Source organism: Rhinopithecus bieti, unplaced genomic scaffold (genome assembly GCF_001698545.2).
Source record: "Rhinopithecus bieti isolate Rb0 unplaced genomic scaffold, ASM169854v2 scaffold_25782, whole genome shotgun sequence".
NCBI classification, from domain to species: Eukaryota; Metazoa; Chordata; class Mammalia; order Primates; family Cercopithecidae; genus Rhinopithecus; species Rhinopithecus bieti.
This window is the reverse complement of record NW_016811612.1, coordinates 67,975-83,378: the sequence shown is the minus strand read 5'-3', so window position 1 is coordinate 83,378 and position 15,404 is coordinate 67,975. Positions and strand designations below refer to the sequence as shown.

Here is a 15,404-nt window from a genome sequence, read left to right as displayed (position 1 = left end):
TATATATATGCTTTTTTTCTTGTCTGCCAACTTTATTAAAATTTGGATGCTTCCTGATGTGGCTAATGAGAAGAATTCTCAGGTATACACAGGGTCACCAGTAATGGTTGCCATGACCAATTACTGCTGTTATCCATAGGTTAGGGATAGAAGAAAATTTTCTTACCTGACATAAGCAAAATCTCAGGGGCAGAAAAATGAAGAGTGTATTCTGGGCACAGTAAGTAGATTTTTCTGGCACTCAAATATCTTTTGAATATTGACTGAACAAAATGTGAAATCAGTTGTCGCTTTTTGAATCTTAATAAATTCAGCTATGAATGGATTTGAAATTAATCATTGTAGCACAAATAATCCATTTATAAATTATATTTGCTCTGGTATTTGTATTTTTATCTATATGATTTTCCCATCATAAGTGCTCAATAAATACTGGTGAAATAAATGAAATAAAATGAAAAAAATCTTTCTGTATGCATAGAAATTTGATTCATTTATGAAGATGGAAATATAATTTTAGCAGGAAGATGGAACAGATTGCATTAGATGGTATTTGAACTTTGTTTTATGCTCTTAACACTTGAGCCCCCAAGTAATCTGTGATATTTGACATGGCATTACTTTACATCTGTAGTACTGTACTCTGTAACTGTCTTTTGCCATCATTAAGCTTATTATTTATTAATAATCTGAAAAATTGGTGTATATTAGGTGTTGAATAGAATTTAACCACTTGAACGCAATTGTTTAGCAGAAACAAACAAATATGATGTCCAGAAACACAGAACAACAAATGCACAGTCATATACAAAGCATAGCAGGTAAACACAGAATCCAGATTTCAGTTAATGCAGTGTGCTGACTGTTTCTATGTGCTTTACAATATATATGACACTATGAAGAAATATATAAGTATAAGGGATTAAGTTATGTGCGGATCTGGGATTTTGAACCAAAGACCTGTGACTTTAAATCCTGACTCTTCACATTGGCTGATTCTACAGAGAATCAGCCTGGATGCAGTTAAAAAATATATTTATGTTTTTATGATAGAAAATTTGTGAGGTCCTGTTTAAGGCTCTGAAATGACCAGTTTTTTCCTTGAGTTTAATAGAATAAAAGTGAACCATCAATTGTTGTAGCAAATTAGAGCTCATGGAACATAGAAATTGCAATGACATTTGAACCTGATTTTCCTTCTGCCAAATCCTCCTTTCCTTTTTTTAAACCTGTCCTAGAAAATGTCCAGGATAAATGTAAACTAAATTTTCAGCTTCTTTCTATACCTGTTGTTTTCTGTCTCTGATTTCTTTGCTAAAACATAATCAGTATTTTCCCAGATAGTTTAAGATGCCCCATCTCTGTTGTAGTTTAAATAATGTGCAACATAAAATGATAAATAATGCAATATTACTATTGATAATATTATATATATTTTGTAATATAAATCTGTCATTTTGTAGATAATTATATCAAAGTATAGTAAATGAATATTTAACCCCTGTAAATGTTCTATTTGTGTTTTGGCACACTTCTCTGACAAGAAAGCAATAATTTGAATATTACTTTTTATTTTTTTAAGTGTCCATGCTGTCTTTGTCCTAATTGATATTAATTCATCTGCAATATTATCCAAATGCCTTTTCTTTCACCTTAGTGGTAAGCCATCATATTCTATCACACTTACCTAGATTTAGTGACATGTTTCACAGATATAGACTTTTAAGTGAGATTCTTCAAGTGGGTAGTTCTTTTTATGTAGAGAATCACAGGATCTTGAAATTAAAAGTTTCCTTGGAGAAAACTTTTCCCTGTTCAATCTTCTACCCATTTAAAGTTTCTCTTTCCATGGTATTTTCTACACTTACATGGCCTTCTATGAACTTTTCAAATACTCTGTGTAATTGGAATTTTAAGGCAACCCATTGCTTTACAATACAGCTCAATTTTTTATCAAGTTTTAAAAAATTGAGCTGAAATGTACACCTTCTACATTACCCATTTATTCAAATTAGGTATTAAGAGGTTAAACTGAAAATGTTTTCATTTTCACATCCTTTCCAGGGTGATACTTGGAGAAAACTATTATGTTCCTCCTTAGGCTTTTTTTGCTGGGATTACCCTCCCTGAGTCATTCAAACTTTTGCTGTATAATGTGATTTCTTGACCTCCTTATTGCCTTAATTTCAAGTCCTCTGAAGCTGATCTGACTGGAAGAGAGTACATTGGAATCATGACCTACCATGACACCAACTCTGTGTCTCTGAGTGGATTCTAAGTGCATTGACTTGTATGGGTCATGTGGTAAAATATCAGGTCTTTTACTTTTATTTGAAATGCTATAAAACCTTTCCTTTCTTTATACTGTTGATTCATAGTTGAGAATAAACTCTACCATATTTTTAAGAAATTCTTGTTAAGTTTCATTCTGTGAACTAATAAAAATGTATTGTTTGTGTCTTACCCAGCTACATGGCTCAAATGTCTCCATTAGTCTAATTAATTGGATTACAAAAATTAAACAGAATACACAATAGACAATATTCTTCTGGAAAAGCTATAAAGGAGATTCTTCATTAGTGGAAGTGTTTGTCCAGATCATTGTACCTGAAAGCATTTGCCCAGTGCAACCAGACATTTAAAATCCAGAAGGGAAGGAGAAGAGAAGGAAGACTCTATAGCAAATTCTAATTGAATTGTTCTGGCACCCATGTGCTGTTCTGGTTCTGCTTGACCAGAGGCTGAGGATAATTCAGCTTTCTGATGATTTTTCCCTTCACTTTCCATGAGGCTCATCAATAACAAGCCTATTAAGACAACTGGGATGGATAGAGGAAAAGGGTCAGACACATATGGCTTTCCTGTTTCTTTTCGTTTGACCAAAGTCATTTGAAGAGATGAAATGCAATCATCATTATTATCATTGTTATCACAGAAGCTCTCAATGAGTAATTACCCTGAGTCTGCACCATTCTCAGCTCTGCTTAACATATACAGTGTATGTTTGATTATGTGTTAATCTACCACATAAGTGTTACCTTTATTTTACAGTTAAAAAATGTGACTCAGAAATGATTGATGTTAGTTCTGTCTCCCAAACATGTGCATTATCTGTAGAAGCACATAGGGTCAGCAATTATTTATATTTGTCAAATAATTAGTAGTTGTAATGTCAACTGTGAGTCTAGATGTAGAAATGCTGTTTAAAAAGTCTTGGTTCAAAGTATCTTACAACCAGCAATGACAAAACTAAATTCTCTGCTCTTGAAGTATATATTTAGAGACTACCATAATACACTACTAATGCATTCGTTTGTGATTTGCAAAGTTTAAAATTTCTAATTGAAGTCCCTCCAAATAAAAAAGCAATTCTCAAGACAACCATTCTAAAATAATTTAGTGAAAAGGTGGGTAGATCATGGAGGCTGGTTTATTTCATCTAAGTACAGAAGGAAATAATCCTCTAAGATGTTTTGGATGTTTGAAGTTATCCAAGCATCATTGAAATAATACATGACTGGTTAAAATATACATTCATTATAGCAGAAAGGGCTGATTATGTTACTACTTAGAAATTGAGTTTATATTGAATACAAACAGTTGTAGACTCTTAACTGGCTTGCTTATTGGTCATGTCAGCAATAATGAATATATTTATCGAGTATGAAATTCATGTCAGCTTACTCTTGTTAAATGGATAAACACTGTTTTTAGCAACTGTAATCATTTTTCTCCTATAATTAATTATATTTGTTATATTATCTCTCATTTATAAAATCACTAGATCTGATTATTAGTGCCATATAATATAAAAAGTTATGATTATGAAATACGTTTACATATTTATAAAGACATTTTTATCTAACTGAAAGTTTAGAGAGAACATACGTATAGATTATAGCAAGCACCTTAGAATGGTTTCAGAGTGTACTGAACATTAATTAGGACTCGATTAAAAACCATTCCTATAATGAAAGAATTTTTTAAAAAATTGTTAATGTGACATAGATTTGAAGAAAAATAATCTTATTAGCCAAACACTTATACCTCTTATTGTATGTTTACCTTGTTTATGTTTCTTTCATCTATCTATATAAAGATATGTACATACACACATATACGTATATACACATCTATATACATGCACACATATATAGACATACATGTGTGTGTATGCCAATAAAATACGTTTGCAATGTATCTTTATCTTGTACTCTCGCCTATGTTAGAAACTCTTGAAGGTCAGGACATGTATCTAACTTAATTTGTTCTGATATTCTGGGCATTGAATACATTCTTTTGCTGAGTTTTATGTTGGTTTTGATGAAAATACACAGTATTTTATTTATAAAGGGGAACTATCTTGACTTGTAGATAATGATTTTTCAATATGTAGCAGTAAGAATTCATATTGATGCCAGGGAAGCAAATTCAATAAAACATCAGTTTAGTTCAGCTTTGACTGCAAGATTATTATAATGTTCTGTTTCAGTAGTTATTAGAAAATATCAAGATCTCTTCTTTCATTTATTCAGCAAATATTTGAGTGCCTACACTGGGCCATGTTCTTTCTAAGTGTTAATGATACAAGATTAATGAGGCATATTTTCTGCCGTGAAAAAAACATGTCATGGAGTAGACACACACAGACACACACACATTCTACATTACAGTGCAAAGAGTAAGGAAATAAAACTTATGTCAGGAAATTATGGTGCTTGGGGAGGGACACCTAATCTCATGAGGAGTTTCACAAAAGACTTGCTAATGGTAGGTTCTGAATGAAGCATTTGAGAATGAATATGAGCTATCAAGAGGAATGGGAATAAAGAGTGGGAAGAATATTCCAGATGGAGGGAATGGCAGATCAAAGAGACAAGGAGAATATTTTTAGCCATAATATACAAATACCAGTTATTATGTGTTAATTTACTAGTACTCGTACTAAGATTTTTACCTGGATCCTCTAATTTATGCCTTGCAGAAACTTTATGAATTAAGTGAAATTTTTCTCACTATTTTGCAGATGAGATAATGCAAACTGGAGGTGCAAGTGTAGGTGAAGCTGAGATTCAAATGCAGTCAGTCTGACCCCAGAATCCCTGCTGTTAAACACCCCTTTATCTACAGTCTTACCATCTTGGGTTAGGACATTCCAAAAATTCAGAGTGACTATTAATTCTTTCCCAAGGAAGAATTCATAAACAATTGGACTGGAGTCCCACAACAAAGGTTCATAGGAATATTTGAGGTAAGCACTGAATACTCAAGTATAATCTACAAAAATTTGAACACTTTCTAATGTATAGTATTACATATTTAAATGTGTTTTTCACACATTGAAGAGTTTGGTATATCTCTTTCTACTGCTGGAAAACTTATATATAGTCATTCAGTCTCCTTTTGGCAGGGTCAGGATTTCAGTTATGTATGATATGTAAAAATTTTAAGTGTTGTATTTCGGGTTGACATTTCTTCCAACTTTGGAAAGCTATGTTTTACATATCATGCTTTTCCAACTGGAGTGTTTGAGGTTATACTTCTAATTGTGACTTTTGTCCTACAAATTTTCACAAAGTTTCTAAGTACTGGATCTCATTAAGTTTAATTCCTAGGACCATAGAGAGAGGAAATACCTGTTTCAATTTAATCTCTTAAAAATGAATTTTCTATTTCAATTAATTCTCCTGAGAAAGACTTAGCTCTAATAATTAGTTTCACATTATATTACATTTTTATAAACCAGAATTCAGTATGTGCCAATAGTATGATCATATGGAAATGGTAATTGTTTGCTTAAGAGAGCCTTTTTAGTTCATAGTAAAATGGTCTAAGAATGAATTCTTTATAGTCATTCTCATTCTCTGAGTGGTACTCATTACAGCAATTGGACAGATCACTTTAAATGCAATACTGTATTATACATAGTGGCTAAGAGAAGCAATTTTCCAATATTTAGAGAAAGGAAGCATCAAACATTTGAAATAGTCATTGGATCTGTTGGCTAGGGTAGAATAAACCACAGCCAGACCTGTAATTAAGGTATCAATTTAAAAATCGAGGAATAAACAATTAGAATGCTGAAAACACTATGCTTCTTATCCATTGAGCAATTATTTTCTAGAATTTTAAGCAGTTTTTTTAAGAATTGTAGTTTTCACATGAAAAGGAGGCATAACACAGCTCTTTTTATTAGTTGAAAGCTTTAATTTGACATATTTTATGATATTGCTTTAAATCAGTTTTTTTATTTTATTGTTTATTTGTGTAATTTAATAGGTACAAGTGTGATTTTGTTACATGGATATATTGGGTAGCAATGAAATCCGGGCATTCATATGCATCCATTACCTGTATCATGTACATTGTATCTATTAAATAATTTATTATCATTCACTCCCCCCAGCTCTTCCAAATGTCTATCTGTCCAAATGTCTATCCAATGAGATAGACATCTCTAATGTCTATCATGCCACTCTCTATGTCCACATGTACACATTACTTAGTTCCTACTTATAAGTGAGAACATTGGTATTTGTCTTTCTGTGTTTGAGTTGTTTTATTCAAAATAATGACCTCCACTTACATCTGTGTTGTTGCAGAAGACATCATTTCATTCTTTTTATGGCTGAATAGTATTTCATTGTGTACCTAGACCACATTTTCTGTTTGTGATCCATCGATGAACACTTAGGTTGATTTCATATCTTTGTTATGGTGAATAGTGCCACAATTAACACAAGAGTGCAGATATCTTGTTGATACAATGACCTGTTTTTCCTTTGAGGAGATACCCAGTAGTGGGACTGCTAAATGGAATGGCAGTTTTAGTTTTAGATTATTTAAAAATAATTTCTCTGCATCATTATTATTTTCAGAAACTTCAGTTTTAAACATTTCTACTCATGTAAACTTCTGTTATATTTAACTTCTGTTAAATGCACTTCTGTTCACAAATGGCTATGATTTATCATGAATTTTCAAGCCTCTTGTGCTCCAATTGAAATATTTTGGATAACTTTTATGGATTTTATGTTTATTCTATTGAGTAAAAGTCATTATAAATAATATTAACTTTGCATTTTTAAATGAGTACTCTTTCAAACTGTATTACTGCCTGAAAATTTAGTTTAGCATTGTCCAGTAGAACTTTCTGTGATGATGGAAATGGTCTACATTTGTTCAGTTCAGCACAGTAGCCACTAAACACATGTGGCTATTCAATATCTGGAATATGGCTAGGCTGATTGGGGAATTGAATTTGTAATATTGCTTAATATTACTTATCTTAATTTAAATGGTTCTATGTGGGTAGTATCCACTACGTTGGATAGATCAGCTCTTGTTACTACATCTTAACAGCATGACTAGTAAAGTTTTGTATTTCTAAAGATGCGTAATTGACATATTAACTTAGAGAGACATACATATCAAAAAACAGTCTCTTTCCACACGGGTATCACAGACTGCTCTAGGGGACATCCTCTCCCTAGCTAATTTTATGGTAAACAATCACCAAAAGGGGAACTCATTTAACTGGAACATCCCAGTCGTGGTACTGTGTTATGGTGATATTGAAAACTATAGTAGATTTTCACATTGAGAAGAACCAGAAATGTGAAATATGCCAGTCTAGTGACTAAAATTTTTGGTCACCTGTACTTTTCAGTCCAGGTGTTTAGTGATTGATGATTTCATGATTTTAAATTGAATATCAGTATCATTTGGATGATGGGTGATTGGAAGTGCTTCGTTATGCAGCCATACATTTCTGGTGTTCCTGCTAATAATCTCTAAAATAAGTGTTGAGAACCGGTCACAAAAAGTTTTCTGTGATAAGAACATTGATTTAAACATTTATTTTAGTGTCGTCTTAACTGAGTTTAAAACAATATATGTTAGACCAAAGTAAGAAATGTTTCCATCAAAGCCTAATCTTTTAAAAACTACACAGAGAATGAAAATCCATTTTTCTTTTGCTCATGCAAATTACTAATACTTGAGCACTACTATTAGAAAGTGTAGGGAAGTCTTACACTTTACCTGTTATTGCTGTTGGTTCTTGCTGAATTGCAAGTGTAAGTAAAGAAATTGAGAATGGAGGCCTGGCGCAGTGGCTCATGTCTTTAATCCCAGCATTTTGGAAGGCCGAGGTGGGTGGATCACCTGAGGTCAGGAGTTCAAGACCAGCCTGGCCAACATGGGTGAAACCCCGTCTCTACTAAAAATACAAAAAATTAGCCGGGGGCAGTGGCAGATGCCTGTAATCTCAACTACTCAAGAAACTGAGGCAGGAGAATCACTTGAACCTGGGAGGCAGAGGTGGCAGTGAGCTGAGATTGTGCCACAGCACTCCAGCCTGGGCAATAAGAGTGAAACTCCATCTAAAAAAAAAAAAAAAGAAAGAAATTGAGAATGGATTCACTGCTTAATAGTAAAGTATATCATTTAGTCTTGCTTGTTGTTATTATTTTCTTACTAACACTTTTTACTGTCTGGCAAAAGAAAGAAGTAGACAGATGCCATTCACTAACATAAATAAATGAGTCAGTTATCAGTGAGTTGAGAGCTTAATAGGAAGCGAGATTTATTGTTACCAGATATTCACCATTCTTTTGTGTGTGTGTGTGTGTTTGTGTGGTATGACTTGTGTGTGAAAGTTCTCCTGGATGTCTAAAGTTTTCACTACCTTGTTCTTTTAATAATAGTCACTCATTTCCAAGCATAACATCTGTATAGTTTAGAGTTAGATTCAGCTATGAGTAATAGAAAACCTAAAACTAAAAATTATTTAAACAAGAAACATTTCTTTATTTCTCATATAAAGTTGATATTCTAGAGCTGCTTTGGTTATTTCTTCATCAGAGACAGAGGCTTCTTTCCTCAAGTTCTCTGCCAAATAAAATATATGGTTTTCACCTTATGATCAAGGTGGCTATTATATCACATCTGCATTCCACAGAGTAGGAAGAAGAAAAGAAAGGAAAAGAGGCAAAGTCCTATGCTACTTGTCATTGAAGAGATTTCTTGGCAGTTTCCACATAAAATTATTTTTTTCCAAGCATGAATATAGCCCGGCCTGCTTGCAAGGTGGCTGATCCAGAGGTTTTTGACAGAAAATATGAAGTATTAAGTTCCTAATAGTAAGGTTTTCTTTGAAGAGTAATGTTGAAATAGAATGACTTTTCTGCCTTGTTGTAGAAACAGATGATTATTTTGGCATATATCACTACTATTTATAGTATATATAGCCAGAGCTCTGCCAATAAACATGCAGAAATTTTTTTTCTTTTTCTTTTTTTTTTTTTTTTTTTGAGACGAAGTCTCGCTCTGTCGCCCAGGCTGGAGTGCAGTGGCTGGATCTCAGCTCACTGCAAGCTCCGCCTCCCGGGTTTACGCAACATGCAGAAATTTTTAAGGATATGCCCTTGGTTTTAGCAGAGTTAACTTTAAGGAAGAACCATTGCAAAAGAGGTTGGTGACACTGAGTGGGACAATGACACCAGGCTCTATAAAATACCTGGTAAGGGACACAATTTTTTCAGAACAGTTTGAAAGAGATTCACTCCACTAGATTGACTTAATTTGGAACTGACCAATTCATGTTAGTGGGATATTATAATTTTATGCTTCCACTGTGTTGTGTCCAGAAAATGCAGGTGTTCAGGGGAAGTCAAAACCCTAGATGAGCTCTTTGCAACAAATACATGGAGGAACTAACTAGTATGTCCATAGGAATGGATCATACATTTATATTAATATCTTTAAGCTCTGGATTTGCATTCTGATTGCTGTCTTGGCAGAAAACCTTAGAAAACAAATAAAGAGTATTTGGATTCCTATTTTAAGAATACTGGTGTATATTGTTTTCATTTCAAAATTATCTGAAGCATATTGTTTGTGTTTAAAATGTATAGTGAACGTGGGTATTAGTCAGAGGAAAAAACTGAGTAGTGAACAGATCTAAGATTATATACTTGATTAAGTTATTTTTATAGCGATTGATGCATTATACAATATTCTCATTAATCTAACAAAATGTAAAGTAACTCTAATTAGAGTGAACGTTTTTATGATCATTTAGACACTTAACATCTCTTCTTTTCCATATTCTCCATCTTCACTAAGATTCTGATTTTTATAGGCCAACTTTGCCCTTAGACACACTGGGCACAGTGTCTGTGGCCCATATTACTTTTAAAGGGTTCATGAAAATAGTTTTCTTCCATTTAAAACAAGAAGGAAAAGCTGAACTCTTAGGTCAAGAAATTATTATTTAGTATTAATATGCTCATTTGTACACCAATACAGTTGTCAAGTGTGATTTTTAATTGCTTAAGGGGGGAAGGGGCCCACAAAGGTAAAAGTCCTCAGGGTTTCAAAAGTTATGATGCGAAGTTGTAATACACACCTGGACAGCCAAATAAGAATCTGTAGAAATGTCTCCATTTTTCATATATATATGAATTATATACAGCAATAAAACAATAACAAATAACGAGTAATAACTAAACTGTCTATAATATTACCTATGGACCAAATGTTGTTTTGAGTGTTCTACAAAAAAGTATCTAATTCAATTGCTACAACAAGATTCTGAGGTAGGTAATATTATTATAGTTATCTTCATTTTACATAGTCTATGCCAGTCTTTCACTTCTAGGTAAGATCATGGGAAATCTGCTTAGCAGATATTAGCATCTGCTTTTGAGCAGTAAACATACATATTCTGTAACCACTGGCAATTTTCCCCTCAGTAAACTCATGAAGTAGAATTTGTCATCAGGTAAATGTCCAGTTTCTCCTGCCATGTTTCTCAAAGTTATGTTTTTGATAAGTCACCATCTAAAATATTTAACAGGCCTTAAAGGTTTGCAGGGTTATTTTTTTTTTCAATCTTAATAAAATGCTAGATTTCTGTGAATTTATTTAATTCTGGAATTGCATACTATTTTTATAAATAAATACTGTGAATATTGCCACATTGTTGGACATGGTTTTATATCAGCCTAGTTTCTTTTGAGGAATAATACATTGTAACTTCCACAAAATATATGAAAATTTTGTTATTTCAATGATATTTGAATTTTTTCAACTTAAGAATTGTGCTTGAGTTGTGAGCTTAAAGGAGGCATTTGTGTAAGCTGAGATTCAAACAGAAAATATAAGTTAAATTTTCCTTAAAATAATTAACAAGAATGAAAAAATATTTTTTTCTGGCATCGTTTTGTGCATCACCCCTATAATACCTTCCTAAGAGAACATAGAGAACTGAAAGAGGTAACAAGATGATTAGTTTTTCCCAAAATGTGTGTTTTCTGGAATCATATGTATGATTTCAGTATCCCTGCATTATGTGTTTTATTTCTATATTTTTAGTTTACGTGTTAGAAAATGGAACACCAAGCTATAGACACATTAATATTTTGACATGTTACTGTGAGATCCTGTCATCTACATTATGTATTTATATGTACAACATATGATACAAAGAACATTGCCTAGTTAATTCATCCACAATAATCAGTATCAGTAGTGAAGACTCCCTAAAAGTTCAAACCAGTTATGTAATTACTTCTCTAGTTACATTATTACATTTATAGAATAAATGAATTATTTGCATGAACTATGAACTTTAAGGTTTTTTGTTTTTTTGTTTGTTGTTGTTTGAGACAGTCTCACTCTTTTGCCCAGGCTGGAGTGCAGTGGTGTGATCTCAGCTCACTGCAACCTACGCCTCCAAGGCTCAAGCGATCCTCGCACCTCAGCCCTCTAAATAGTGGAGACTAGAGGTGTGCACCACCAGGCCTGGCTAACTTCTTTGTAGTTTTTGATGGGAATGGGGAGGTAGTGGTTTGCCATGTTGCCCACACTGACCTCAAACTCCTGAGCTAAAGCCATCCTCCTGCCTTGGCCTCCCAAAGTGCTGGGATTACAGGCATAAACCACAGTGCCTGGCCAGTATTATTAAACAATACATTAAACACACTATTAAAAGGGTGTCTGAAAGATGTTTTATGTATAGTTGAAATGTTGGAATCTAAAAGAGTGATATAAAAACAACATTTATTTCATTTGTATCACAATATAAAATTCTTCTTGTTAGGAGTTGTGTACAAATTGTATTTAAAACATATTTCTGAAAGAGGAATTTTCAGTGGTCTTATCTGGAGTACCTTTCAATCTGTACCTATCTTAGGACCAAAGCCAGATTTTCAGAATGAATCAATAATTCAGAGAACTTGAGTAGATTTTAGAGGTTACCTAGACTAATGCTCTCATTTTATATGTGGACAAAATGGAATATATAAATGTGAAATGATCTCTACAAGGTCACTCAACATTTAGAGGCAGAGATGGAACTAAAAGCAAAATATTAGAACCTCAGTTTCATCCCCATCCTTTACACTTCACTTTGTTACTTGCATTACATGTTATACAATTCAAAGATCTCTTGCTAATAAATTTTACTTTGTTTGGCAGACAGTTGTTATAAAAAAAAGTGAGAGATGGATATTACAAGTCAAAATGACAATGTCTTTTGTCAGTAACATTTCCATAGATTACAGAAGGGAAAGGTGAAATAATTACTTTATGAAGAGAGATACTGCAGAATCTGAGAAAGAGTAGATTGTGAGGTTTGTTTCTAGAGATACACAACCAGAGTTACCTATAATTGTGAAAGTAGTCTATGTCTACATATTAGGAAACAACAAATTGGCTATCTTTGGCCATAGAAGTTCAGAAATGTATTTTCAGACGGAGCTATTATTTCCCTTTTTTTAAAGAAGAGATCTAAGAAGTTAAAGATAAAATCATTAAATACCTGTCTTTGAAAACCTGTATAGCATATGTGCTTTCTTCTAATGTATCATCTTAAATCATATTCATCCTCCAAAGTAATATTTAGAAATAAATTAGTTTCTCCTCAATATTCTGCCAAAGACAAAGTTTTTACTTCAGCAGGATTCAGGAAAATGCATTTTACAACTTCATACTCTTTGGATATTCCAGCATTTAAAACTATTCTTAAGAATGTTCATCCAGAGCAGCAGGAGACAAATTAAATCTCCGCTCTCCTGATCATCCTTACGTGGGTGAGAGAGAGAATGTATCTCTCTACTTTCATCCTGAATGCGTATACATCTTCTGTTTGTCAGTGTATCCTTTAAAATAATGACAGCACAAGTGAATAACAGGAAAATATTGAACTGACCAACAAATAGCACAGTGGGATCTTTTTCCTTTTCTTCTGGCTGCGGGGAGTGTTAAGTATTGTAACACATGTACAACATTTAGCCACGCGACCAGCATAGAGTTTGTGCTCAATTACTGTTGTCATTAATTGTACTTGCAATGGTACCTTTAGTTGCATTAATAAAGCTTTTGACAGAGAGTGTCAAAAATTATTCTGAAACGGCTAGACCAAATTATACTTGTACCAGCAATGAATGAGAATGCCTGTTGGTATGGTAGGATAAGATCTTCAGGGCCAATCTGTCACTACCACATCAGCATAAATGTCACTGCTCCCTGGGGCTTTTGGATTTTGTTCTTTTTTAGCATGTCTTATATGTGAAGAAATAGAAAGCACATCTATTTAGTCACTGCAAACGCATACCTAATAATGATTCTAACAAATTCATAGGAAGGGGATGTTCGGTATTTTGAAACTAAAGAATATACCGCACACAGAATGAGTAATGACCTTTAGAAAGATGGTTCCTGAGACAATTTTCTTAACAATGTAAAGACCAAACTGAATTACATAAAATTTTTCTTGGTGAGACTGCATATTGATGGAGACCTATAACACAATCCTCAATCAATGTGTGGACTCCATGCCGGCAGCATTGGCATCAATCACCTGGGAACTTGTTGGAAATGCTTACTGATATGCCCCACACCAGGTAGACTGCATCAAAAATGGTAGGTGGGGCCCATCAATCTTTGTTTTAACGTGTACTCCAGCTTATTCTGATGCCAGTTAAGGTTAAAAAGCACTGAAATATAAATTAACAACTCTCTCTCTTTCTCCTTCCATATTTCTCTTCTTTCCTCTTTTCCAAAATCTCTTTCTATATCTTTATTTGTTCCTCTATTCCTCCCTTTCTGTTCCTCCTTTCTTCCCTTGCAAATTGGTGGTTGAAACTAGTCATTGCACTGTTGTTAAATTAGAGAAGTCGCCTAATTTGACCTAAGTATTCTGATGATTCCTAAGAGAGCATGGGCAGGCGATGGGAGTACTTGTCTCTTCATCTCCAGCCTGGCATTGTTTTCACTGCACCGAGTCTGCTAATAGGTTGAAATGCTCTTCAAGAAACTATCTTCTTCTTCTTGTCAATATTATTGTCCTTGAAGACATTGTCTCTCTGAATATAATAGAATTTCAAAGCTTACTGATTTAATCTTTCATGCTTCAAATCCAGGCACTATTCTGTTCCAGGTGAAAGATCGCTATTTCTTTATTATTAAAGGAAGAATTGTGTCTTCCTAGCTATAATTAGTTGTATCAGCCTTCACATCCAAAGGGTAGTACTTTTCTGAGCCAGAGCTTTGCAAAGTATCAAGAAAACAATTTTACAAGTGTCTTTTTCAAGAGCATGAAAATTATGAGGCTGTAGGTTCAAACTATTCTATTGAAAATGTGCCCAAGTTAAACCAGACATAAATTCATGTTTTACTTTTTTCTTGCAGGCCTAGCTATGTTGCTGTGACATTTTATCTCACCTGAGGTCTCCATGAAGAGATGGCTAGATATAAGGTAAAGTAAAAAAGGAGACAACCTGAAATAAAAGAAATTAAGTAGCTGACATATCTTCAACCGAGAGACAGTGAGGGATTTTTTTTCCCCTAAGTCTTAATGAAGCAATGATAAAGCCTTACCTGTTATTAGGTTTTCTCTGTTTATTTTTGCTTCCCATTTCAGTTTCCCTTATTCTCAAACAAATCTTTTAAATGCGTCTTCTTTCAAAGCACATTTCTATTTACATTTTACATTTTCCTATTCAAAATCCTCAGTGGCTTTGCAAGGTCTACAGATTCTTCATTCTTTCCCCAACCCTCCCAAGTATTTTTTCCTGGATTTCAAGCTTTAAGTGGTACTTCTCTGCTAATTGAATCCAAATGTGTCTGTCCCAAGCATAGACCAGGTTTTCCCAGAGGTGTATGTAGAATTACAGTACTTATACATTAGCAACAGACTTCATTATTGCTGACTGAACCTTTGATTTAGTGAGCAAGTTCTCAGCATGCTGATTTTGAATCCATTTTAAGGGTCCAAACCCTTGTGGCAGTGCAGTGTGTGAGACTACTCAGACTTACCTGGCTTCCACCTTTGGCAAGTTTCCTAATGTCTATGAGAATGGTACTAATCTTCAAGTGGGGATAAATGGCTTTACGGT

General features: G+C 33.6%; 1 protein-coding gene across 1 annotated transcript in view; it reads left to right on the top strand.

The window, feature by feature from the left end:
- The window catches only part of LOC108543711 (potassium voltage-gated channel subfamily D member 2), a 19,992-nt gene extending 17,464 nt beyond the window's left edge, over positions 1-2,528 (top strand). Inside the window, exon 2 of the mRNA XM_017894314.1 lies at positions 2,469-2,528. Within this exon, the coding sequence (XP_017749803.1) occupies positions 2,469-2,499 (31 nt within the window). The 3' untranslated portion in view covers positions 2,500-2,528. The remainder of the gene's footprint in view (positions 1-2,468) is intronic.
- The last annotated feature ends 12,876 nt before the right edge of the window (positions 2,529-15,404 follow it).